The following is a 12,110-nucleotide window of genomic DNA, read 5'->3' on the forward strand; positions in this document are numbered from 1 at the left end:
TTGCATGTGAAAGGGGGAATTATCAAATTCTCTGTTACTGGAAATGACCATTATCTTAATACTCGTGTAACGCAATTGGTTTGCCATGAATTATCCCAAGCCTAATTACTGTCCAGGGTCTTGCTGCATGCTAACATAATCTGCCCTCTTTATCTGAAAAATGTGAAGTCTTCAGCAATATATCCCCATTTATGACCCTGGGAAGGTAAAGATGAAGCAGCTGAAGATGGGTGAGCCTAGAACACTGCCCTGAGGAACTCCTGCAGTGATGTCTAGAGGCAGAAATGATTAGCCTCTAACAAATGCAAACATTGTGCCCAGTTACGTTCCAGCCAATGAAGAGTCATGCCCAATTTGCACACTTCTGTTTTACTCGGGCTTCTTGATATCGGACTCTGTCTTAAGAACAATCACTTCTAGAGCTCAATACTTTGGTGCACGTTTGGGAGTCAGTGAGCAGATTATGGGAGAGTAAGTGCTGCTTGATAACATTGTCAACTAAATCTTTCATCTCCCCCCAGGTAGTTGAGAAAAGACTAATGGGCTTATAAGTGGCCAGTTGGAAGTGTCCTGCGCCTCTTTAGAATTAGAATAGAACAAATCACTGCATCAACATCTATCTCAACGTCCACTAATGATCATTAATTCCTGATTAATTCCTGATTAGGCCTGAAACATAGATTCTCCTGCTCCTCAGATGCTGCCTGACCAGTTGTGCTTTTCCAGCACCCCAAACAGCTACTCTGGTAGTGTTGACTGAGCCTGCTAAGGGAGATAAGTGTACCCTACTTTGTCTTTAATCAATCAATCTACCTTTACCAGATGCTTCTGTCCATGACAGTACCAATAGGACTTACCATCACACAGTCTTTGTGGAGACAAAGTCCTACCATCACATAGAAGATATCACCCTTCATTATGCTAAATGGGATACAACTTGAACAGCAAAACAACTCACGGGGCAATTCATGTCTATCAGCAGCAGAATCGGATTCCATTACAATTTGTAACCTCACAGCCTGGCAGAGCCTCTACCCTATTATCAAGACAGACTTACCTAAAAATGAAGTGTCAATCTAGTAAAGGTACCACATAACTTTACATGTATGACAAACAGTACATGCAGCCTGTGATAGACAAAGCTAAATGATTCCAACAGACAGAAAACAAACACAATCAAAGGTCCGTTCAGCACCATTTGCAACTCTTCAGGTACCGAAGCAGTCCATATCCAAATGCAGAGATCCATAGCAGCCCAAGCCTGATTGAAACATTCTTGCACGTGCCAGGCAATGACTACCTGAACAAGAAAACCCACACTTTGCTTCTTGATATTCAATACACTACCATTGCTGAATTGCCAACTAATATCATCCTGGCATTGCTATTGACTAAAAACTGTACTGGAACAGCCATATAAATACTGTGGCTACAAGAGCAGAACATAGGCCGAGAATTCAACTGGCGATTCACTTCTTAACTCACCAAAGCCAAACACTATCTACAAGGCACAGTGCAGAATTGGAATGGAATACTCCCCACTTGCCTGGATGAGTGCAGCCCCAACAACACAAGAAACTCAACATTATCCAGAAAAAATCAGCGCACTTGATTGACACCACATCCAAGACCTTCAACATTCACTCCCTCCACTAAATACCAATGTAGTGTGGTGGCAACGTGGAAACCATTTATGAGATGCACTTTAAAACTCACCAAGGCTTTGTCTTTTAACCCCTTCCAAACCTGCATCAACCACTGAGAAAGACAAGGGCATCAAGTAGACAGGAACTGTACCAACTATAAAGATTCCCTCCAAGCTACAAATCATCCCAACTTGGCACGATATTGTCGTCAATGGGTCAAAAGTCTTGAAATTTCCTCCCCAACAGTACTGGTGAACCTATGCCACATAGACTTACAACAAGGCAGGTATCTACCACCTTTGAGGGCAATTAGGGATGGGCAATTAATGCTGACCTAGCCAGCAACACCAATATATGTCTCGTATGTCTGAGCATCTGTTACAGGTAAGGTGGTCACAGTATTTAGATTGTGTTAGGCAGGAAAGTGATTCATCTTACTGGAGTTGGAGTTGAAGGGCACAAGTATACATTCATTATTCCAGCACATAATACTTCTGAGATCAGAAGAGATTATCAGATGACGACATGGAGGTCGGATGGACACTTCCACTCGCTAGGCAGTGGAGCTACCTTAGAATCTTTTTGTACAATAGACAGGTGGGGCTCCAAGGGGTGATGAAGCCCCTTTTGCAAAGTACAGTATACCAGAGAGAGAGAGACACCTCACTAAAAGCCTCTGCACCACCTTTTCAATCCTAAAACGCATCTTTTTCTACAAAGAATAGGATGCAGCATGAACATATTTTGTCATCGAAGAGATTGCTTGCTTTTAACCAGAACTCTCTCTAAAAAAAGTACTATTTGTGCAAAAGTGTTTATTGGAACCCAGATAATTTCTCTCAGAGAAAAATCAACAGGTTGCTCCATAACCTTTTCATAAGTAACTTGAAAGAGTCATCAGGAAGAAGTAATCTGCCAATCCTGGTCAGATTCAATGTAACGCCAAGAGCAAAGCAGCTTAGACAAAACACGGCATCATTATAGCATGACCATACTCTCCTGCATTTTTTTTTAAAATAAGACTTTTGCTTGAAATATTCTACATAGATTCAACTATTGTGCTGAGGTTTTTGCTTTTAAATGAAAAGCAAGTCAGCAAATGTCTTCCAAACATGGCCTCTGCTGACTTTGTGACCGTCTGTTTTTCACCCTGCAGCAAGTTACAAATAGCACATGATGCTTTCAGCTTTAACAGTCGATACTTCCTCTGACATACTTAGTGACTGAAAAATATTCATGCTGAGCTTGCACATTCTGCCCAATTGTTAATTCTGTTTACTGTGCTGCAGACTTGCTTAGTGAATAGTTTTAAAAAAATCAAAAGTATGGCCTAATGTAGCTTGTGAAATGCACAGCTCAGAAACTGTATCATGAATTAGTTCAGCACAATGCCACAAAGTGCCACAGGGCTGATACTTTAGGAATAATTTTACTTTCAAGTCATTTTCCTGCATTTGTAACAGTCACTAGATCATATTGCAAGAATAATTGATTGGCTTGGAAGTGTTCTGGAGTAGCCTGAAGTTGTGAAGCAATATATAAATGCAAGTTCTTGCTTGGAAAGGGTCAGAGAGCCAGTTCAAAATATTTCAAACACAACACTTCAAATAAATTATTAAGATGCAAGGTAAGGAACCGTTAAAAAAGAATCATCAGCGATAGCGGATTTGGTTTTGAGGCGTTGGTAAGTGCTATAAAGCTGAAATAATAACTGCATTAAAACATGCATTAAAACGTGCATTACTCATTTGTGGTTGAAAATGTTCAAAAGCAACTCAGTCCGTTTAACTGGCTGCTTTAAGCCAACAATCTCCTTCCATGTCGGTTTACCCACCACCTCTTGGTTTACTGGCACTTACATGAAAAATAATTTTCGTTGAAAACAAAAAAAAAGGCAACTGCAAGCCTAGGCAGCAACATGTTTTGGTCCAATGGAGCTCAAAGGAACATCCCCATTGTGTAGTGTAACAGCACACGATCTCTCTAACAACTGAACTCAGTTGTGAAGCTACAATTATATTAAGGCAAGTGCTGCACTTCAGGTTGCTGGTTTCCAGTGCACAGCCACGGTCTTTCAGAAGCTGGTGCTGGAGTTGTGGTAAATTTCATACTGCACAAGAGCTGGCCACATCAGGAGGGCCCAAGCGTGTAAAAGCAGCTCCAACAGTAATACAATCACGTTCAGACAAATAATGAAAATAATAAACTCAAATTCCCAAGTTATTACAGCTGGGAGTATTTATAAGCAAATGAGCACTAATAAAAATACATGCAGTTTTATTCATTCAGGCCTTACCTCTTACTGGGGAAAAATAGAACAGTTGGAAGTTGGTCAACCATATACTCCCAAGGAAGATCATTTTTGGCAACATTGATTCTGAAAGTACAAGAGCAACTTTGTGAATCCTGTGGAAAAGGAGCACCAAAACACAAATCAGGATCAATTTCTGAGTATAGGTACAAAAGCTAAATTGGATGAAGAACTTAAATGACTTTGGCAAACTCATTCACAGCAACTGTAAAGAAGTTTAAAACCATACAGTATGATATACTGCACTCATTTGCAATAGGTTCTATGTGCATAATACCTAGATTGCATGGATTTAGCTGCAAGTCAGTAACTTACAGCTTTAAAGATTATTTCCAGTTTGATAAAACACTTTTTGCATTTTTTGGCAAGTCATTTTGCATTTCATTTTTCCAATTACTATCTGCTTTTACATATATAAACTATTACACAGGCACATTTAAATCATTTTGAATTTTTGAAAACTTACAATCAACAATAACTTTGCTTTAGAATTATGCACTGCAGTTTTCACTGAATAAGTGTCCCTGGTTCAGTTCACTCCAAAAATAGCTTAATTGTTTGCCATGCAAAGTTGTAGTAACTAATCAAATGTCACATACAATAAGCTTTTGTGTCAAAAACTGTACTTCTAAGAGGGGGAGGTTATACTGAATCCTTATGCAAGTCTTTGAAGTTCAGACAATTTATTGCAATCTGTTGGTTTAACATGACAATTTTATTAAACAGTCCTCAGTTTAGAAATTCAATGCAGACTCTGCAAAGCCATGATAATGTAATGTATCCTCTGCAACAATGTACAAGAAATGATCATTTACCTTTGTAATATTTCCAATTCCATCTGTCAAATGTTTCAAAAACAGTTCTTAGAAGTTTAACAGTTGCTATATTAGCAAATAAAGCAGGTGTTCTGTTACAGGAAGACCCCAGTCAGGCATGAGCTCAACAACGAGTTAAAGCAACTTATTCCACACAGGGTGCTGCGTTTATGAAATGAGCTGACAGAGGTAGTGGAGGAGATGGGTACAATTACAACATTTAAAGGCACCTGGATGGATACATAAATAGGAAGGGTTTAGAGGGAATGCTGGTAAATGGGACTAGATTAATTTAGGATATCTGGTTAGCATGGTCAAGTTGGACCGAAGAGTTTCCATGCTGTACATCCCTATGACTATCAATTCAAGGAGAGGGGCCAAGTTGAACAGACCATTGCAAGAACAGCTAGATCTACCTGAAGGGGCCCTCATGGCTCAAACATGGTGTCTCTGGACTCGGAAGCCCAGGTTCAAGTTCCATTTGATGGTGGTGGATTAATATCTGAGCAGTAGGATCAGAAAAATAGGTTGAATAAACAAAATCTACCTGAACAAGTAAGCAGGCTTCTAGCAAACCAACTCATTTCAAAACACTCCATCAGAGAATGTCGCGCTTGCTTAACACTGCACTGGCATTTGTATGTTATCCCACATAACCACCAGTTAGCTTAAGCTCACTGATGAAACACAGACCTTAGGAGTGAGAGTAAGCCATTCAGATCTAGAAGCCTTCTCTGCCATTGAATAATATCATAATGGATCTGATTGCAGTCTCAACTCCTCACAGAATCCTAAACTCCCTCATCAATGAAAAATCTCAATACCTGTACTAAATAAATTCAGTGACGGACATCCATTGTGTTGAGAAGAGAACACCATAGAACAATGGGCTTCATAGTTGAGGGGAAGGTGGTGGTCTCATCTCAACGATAAAAGCAAGCTCTCTTATTTTTAAAACACCATCTCCCAGTTCTATTCGTTCCTACAAGAGAATCATAGAGATGTACAGCATGGAAACAGACAGAGAAGAAGGATCTTTTCAGGATCCACCCTACCAAGTTTCGTCACGCAGACTCTCTACATCCTCCTGACAATGTATTTCCTTATGAAGGAAATGGGAGGCCCATTGATCTGTGGAGTTCTCTTCACAGAACACAATGGATCTTGGTTACTGAGTTTATGCAGTGCAGGTACTGAGAGTTTTCATTGGTGACGGAGTTTAGGATTCCTGATGAAGGGCTTTTGCCCAAAACGTCGATTTTCCTGCTCCTCGAATACTGCCTGACCTGCTGTGCTTTTTCAGCACCACTCTCCTGACTCTAATCTCCAACATCTGAAGTTCTCACTTTCGCCTGATGTATTTCCTTACCTAACTTGAGTCAACATACATTAACCTCCAACAAACAGGTCAATGCTATAGACTGTAAACAGTTGAGGAACCAACACTGATCCTTATGGCACTCAGCTAGTTACAATTTGCCAACTTGAAAATGACCTATTTGTCCCCACTGCCTACAGGCTGTCTTCTGGTTCCAATGAATGCTGTCTTTCAGAATGACCACATTACAGAACTGTAACCTCTTTCTTGACCCCCCCTGTAGCACCTCCCTCCTCCCAACTCTCTAAAAACACTCACTCACCTGCAAGACTACCAGAATTTCTTGAAATAAATGACACTCCTGGCAATGATAATTTTAGATACAAATTATAGTCATGGCTTTTTCCAAAGGCAAGATGACTGTATGGAAGCCATTTAATAAAACGGGTATGCAGATATCTCAATGACATGTCTAATATAAGCAGATATGTCCCCTTGGTATTTTCTCATCATCAGTATACCTTCAAAAACGCAAAGAAAGAAATGGAACATCACACCTGAAATAGTTAATTTTGAGAGACAAGATTTTTGAAAACCAAGACTGAATGCATGTTTGGAGTTATTCGAGATATGTCATTAATCTTGACTGGAGATGCCCGAAACGTCGATTCTCCTGCTCCTTGGATGCTGCCTGACCTGCTGCGCTTTTCCAGCAACACATTTTCAGCATTGATCCTGACTAAACAGGCTCTATTCACTTGTGGGACGTGGGCATCGCTGGCTGGCCAACATTTATTGCCTGTCCCTAGCTGTCCTTGAGAAGGTGATGGTGAGCTGTTTTAATGAACAGCTACAGCCCACGTGCCGCACCTAGCCACACAATGCCCTTATGGATGGAGTTCCAGGATTGTGTGCCCAGTGACATTGAAGGAACAGCGATATATGTCCATGTCAGGATAGAATAGCTGCAGGAACAAAGAGACACACAACGGGGAACTGAAAAAAAGCAGGGCAAAGGAAATGTTGTTTTGAAACAACTGCGATTATTTCTCACCTGGCTATTATAATTCCATCATTAGCATGGAATAGACGGGCAACCTGAATGAACACATGATTGAGAGCAGTGCAAAATCCACACCATTGAGTGTAGTAGAGTAACAAAACATTCTGTAAGAGAAGACAGTATTGTAAAGTCAGTCAGCACAATATCATGCAAAGACCTGACCAAAATAATAAGACTATGTTACCTTCCACCTACCCATTACATTGGTCCCTAAGGGAAGAAACAACTAATTTAGGATGAGAATGAAGAGGAGATAGCTGCTATTCACCTTCATTTTTACGTTCAACTTTGATTAAAAAATAATTACACACATTTATTGTGAAATTCAAGTACTTTGATTGTAAAATTCACGCTGGTATTCCAGGAAGAATCAGAATACAAATACCTTTTAAAAAAAACGAACTACACAACAAGTTGTGACCATCCCTTGGAACAAACGCCATTGAACTGTCTTAGATGGTGAATACAACCTGTCATTTGACTATGCATAAGATCACTGGGAAGGTTGGCTACATACCAGGTGGAGTTTACATGGGTTAATTTGATTTCCTGGACAAGTATTGATCATCTAAAGTGGGTGGGGACTAGAAGCCTAGACTTTTGTTTATATGGATGAAGACAGGACAGAATCTTGATGCCACACCAAAAATATATTATTTTTCAAACTTTCAATTCTAAAATATTTCCATTCAATAAAGCATTATTTACCTCCCAGACACATTTTCCACAATGACTATGAACAGTACTTGGGTCCCATTATAAGACCATAAGACCATAAGACATAGGAGTGGAAGTAAGGCCATTCAGCCCATCGAGTCCACTCCGCCATTCAATCATGGCTGATGCGCATTTCAGCTCCACTTACCAGCGTTCTCCCCGTAGCCCTTAATTCCTCTAGACAACAAGAATCTATCAATCTCGGCCTTGAAGACATTTAGCGTCCCGGCTTCCACTGCACTCCGTGGCAATGAATTCCACAGGCCCACCACTCTCTGGCTGAAGAAATGTCTCCGCATTTCTGTTCTGAAATGACCCCCTCTAATTCTAAGGCTGTGTCCACGGGTCCTAGTCTCCTCATCTAACGGAAACAATTTCCTAGCATCCACCTTTTCCAAGCCATGTATTATTTTGTACGTCTCTATTAAGTCTCCCCTTAATCTTCTAAACGCCAACGAATACAATCCCAGTATCCTCAGCCATTCCTCATATGTTAGACCTGTCATTCCAGGGATCATCCGTGTGAATCTCCGCTGGACACATTCCAGTGCCAGTATGTCCTTCCTGAGGTGTGGGGACCAAAACTGGACACAGTACTCCAAATGGGGCCTAACCAGAGCTTTATAAAGTCTTAGTAGTACATCTCTGCTTTTATATTCCAACCCTCTTGAGATAAGAGACAACATTGCATTCGATTTCTTAATCACGGACTCAACCTGCATGTTTACCTTTAGAGAATCCTCGACTAGCACTCCCAGATCCCTTTGTGCTTTGGCTTTATTAATTTTCTCACCATTTAGAAAGTAGTCTATGCTTTTATTCTTTTTGCCAAAGTGCAAGACCTCGCACTTGCTCACGTTAAATTCCATCAGCCATTTCCTGGACCACTCTCCCAACCTGTCTAGATCCTTCTGTAGCCTCCCCAATTCCTCAGTACTACCTGCCTGTCCTCCTAACTTCGTATCATCGGCAAACTTCGCTAGAATGCCCCCGGTTCCCTCATCCAAATCATTAATATATAATGCGAACAGCTGTGGCCCCAGCACCGAACCCTGCGGGACACCGCTCGTCACCGGCTGCCATTCTGAAAAAGAACCTTTTATCCCAACTCTCTGCCTTCTGTTAGACAGCCAATCCTCAATCCATCCCAGCAGCTCACCTCGAACACCATGGGCCCTCACCTTGCTCAGCAGCCTCCCGTGTGGCACCTTATCAAAGGCCTTTTGAAAGTCTAGATAGACCACATCCACTGGGTTTCCCTGGTCTAACCTACTTGTTACCTCTTCAAAAAATTCCAACAGGTTTATCAGGCATGACCTTCCTTTACTAAATCTATGTTGACTTGTTCTAATCAGACTCTGCTCTTCCAAGAATTTAGAAACCTCATCCTTAATGATGGATTCTAGAATTTTACCAACAACCGAGGTTAAGCTGATTGGCCTATAATTTTCCATCTTTTGCCTTGATCCTTTCTTGAACAAGGGGGTTACAACAGCCATCTTCCAATCATCCGGGACCTTTCCTGATTCCAGTGACTCTTGAAAGATCTCAACCAATGCCTCTGCTATTTCCTCAGCCACCTCTCTCAGAACTCTAGGGTGTATCCCATCGGGGCCAGGAGATTTATCAATTTTAAGACTTTTTAACTTTTCTAGCACTATCTCTTTCGTAATGGCAACCATACTCAACTCAGCCCCGTGACACCCTTTAATTTTTGGGATATTATTCATGTCTTCCACTGTGAAAACTGACGCAAAGTACTTGTTAAGTTCTCCTGCTATTTCCTTATCTCCCATCACTAGGCTTCCTGCATCAGTTTGAAGTGGCCCAATGTCTACTTTTGCCTGTCGCTTGTTTCTTATGTACTGAAAGAAACTTTTACTATTATTTCTAATATTACTGGCTAGCCTACCTTCATATTTGATCCTCTCATTTCTTATTACACTCTTTGTTGTCCTCTGTTTGCTTTTGTATCCTTCCCAATCTTCTGATTTCCCACTGTTCTTAGCCACTTTATAGGATCTCTCTTTTTCTTTAATACATTTCCTGACTTCCTTTGTCAGCCAAGGTTGTCTAGTCCCTCCCCAGTTAATCTTTCTTTTCTTGGGAATGAACCTCTGTACAGTGTCCTCAATTACAACTACAAACTCCTGCCATTTTTGCTCTACTGTCTTCCCGGTTAGCCTCTGCTTCCAGTCTATTTTAGTCAGTTCCTCTCTCATGCCCTCATAATTACCTTTATTCAACTGTAACACCATTACATCCGATTTTGCCTTCTCCCTTTCAAACTCCAGACTGAACTCTACCATATTATGGTCGCTACTTCCTAAGGGTTCCCTTACTTTAAGATCTTTTATAGAGTCTGGTTCATTGCAAAGCACTAGGTCCAGAATAGCCTGCTCTCTTGTGGGCTCCATGACAAGCTGTTCCAAAAGCCATCCTGTAAGCATTCCATGAATTCCCTTTCTTTAGATCCACTAGCAACATTATTTACCCAGTCCACCTGCATTATGTTCGAAATTGTAAAAATAATACCGACAGGGTACTTTATTAAAAGAAGGAAAAGTATTTTATTAAAGAAACTATCAAAGATTTAAAACAACTAGGATTGAACCAAATAGAAAACTGCTCAAAGGTTTGGCTTTCAATTTAGACATTTTGCAAACATGACACATCATGGCAAAATGTTTCGTTACTGAATAAATGGCACAAAAAATAACCTTCGATGTATAAAATTTGTACAATTTATATAATGCTATTTGAATGACTGTGCCTACCAAGATGAAGATTAGAAAGAAACCACAAGCCTTACCACTAATGAAGCAATCACAAAAGCAGTTAAAGTTTCAAATATACATTAATTTAAAGAAAAATAAACAATTCGGTGAATAGAAAAGGTGGATTTATGCACACACTAAACCAAACGTTCAGAAGGTGCGTCATTCTCACAATCTACAAGGAGACATGAATTGGCAATGGGTTCAGAAACTAAACAAATATTACAAATTTTCCCAAATATAAAAAAAACTGGAAAAGCAACACCTACGAGATATCATAATTACAATGTGTTGGAACTTCAACAACCTGCATTTCTAGCATATTTACAAAAGGCAGATTATAATTTTAAAAACTTGCCAATATATTTGCACAGAGGGTTAAGAGAAGCAAAATTCTGCAGATGCTGGGAATCTAAAAACAAAAAGAATGGTGGAGAAACTTAGCAGATTTGGCAGCACTGTAGAGACAGTAACAGAAATAATGTTTCAAATTGTACATGACTAATGGCGATTTTACTGCTCCTCGGATGCTGCCTGAACTGCTGTGCTCTTCCAGCATCACTCTAATCCAGAATCTGGTTTCCAGCATCTGCAGTCATTGTTTTTACCTAATGGTGAACAGAACTGCCTGGATTGCTATACTGAGAGCTGGCATGGAATTTATGGGGCAAATGGCCTGTGTGTGCGAAGAAGTTTACAATAACAAAAATTAGCCAGACATTTTTCAGCTCTTTTCATTCTGCACTTTACTCATTGGAACTCCTCAAAGCCAGGCTTGAGCTGTCTTGCTGTACTGAATGACTAACTTGCCACAGCCCTCATTGCCTATCCATGTCACTCATGAGGAATTTCACACAAAGCCTGTATACAGCTGCCTTCAACCAGCAACTTCAAACAAAAGACCAAACAAGGGAGGAATATGGATTGTATACAAGAGTCTGCACAAAATATTTGTTTGCAAAATTACAATTTTACAACAATTCAGATTTTGATAGCAGCAGTGATAAGATTGGAAGTTCTATTTGTTACATGTGTTAGGCAAGCCATCTGATAAGGGTGTTACAATTAGGTTTTACTAGCCTCAAGTTAGGGAGTGAGGGAAGAAAAAACAGCTGCCAGGGTTGCTGTTCTTACATGCTATCCCAACAATGTCCTTTACACATTTTCCAGAATTGGTCAATGGAGAACAAGATCAAGGTTAGTTCCAATGACAAGTCTGGTATGATTAGGAAGGGTTTTGGAAAGATATGGCCGGGTGCTGGCAGTGGGACAAGATTGGGTTGGGATATCTGATCGGCATGGACGGGTTGGACCGAAGGGTCTGTTTCCATGCTGTACATCTCTATGACTCTACGGTGAAACAGATAACAAAATCAAACAAGTGTTTAGGCAAGAAGGCAGAGACTTGCCAGCATCTATGGAATTGTATCAAAGTATTAACCTCTCCTCTTTGGAGGAGAGGA

At 40.4% G+C, this 12,110-nt stretch overlaps 1 protein-coding gene across 1 annotated transcript in view; it reads right to left on the bottom strand.

The window, feature by feature from the left end:
- The window catches only part of txndc11 (thioredoxin domain containing 11), an 82,383-nt gene that overhangs the window by 3,241 nt on the left and 67,032 nt on the right, over positions 1 to 12,110 (bottom strand). Inside the window, exons 10-11 of the mRNA XM_043711987.2 lie at positions 7,145 to 7,257; positions 3,943 to 4,023 (exon numbers count right to left, since the gene is read on the bottom strand). Coding sequence (XP_043567922.2) covers positions 3,943 to 4,023; positions 7,145 to 7,257 — 194 coding nt within the window. The remainder of the gene's footprint in view (positions 1 to 3,942; positions 4,024 to 7,144; positions 7,258 to 12,110) is intronic.

The sequence above is a fragment of the Chiloscyllium plagiosum genome, unplaced genomic scaffold (genome assembly GCF_037043375.1).
Source record: "Chiloscyllium plagiosum isolate Xiang-an unplaced genomic scaffold, Cpla_swu_hap1 HiC_scaffold_20, whole genome shotgun sequence".
NCBI classification, from domain to species: Eukaryota; Metazoa; Chordata; class Chondrichthyes; order Orectolobiformes; family Hemiscylliidae; genus Chiloscyllium; species Chiloscyllium plagiosum.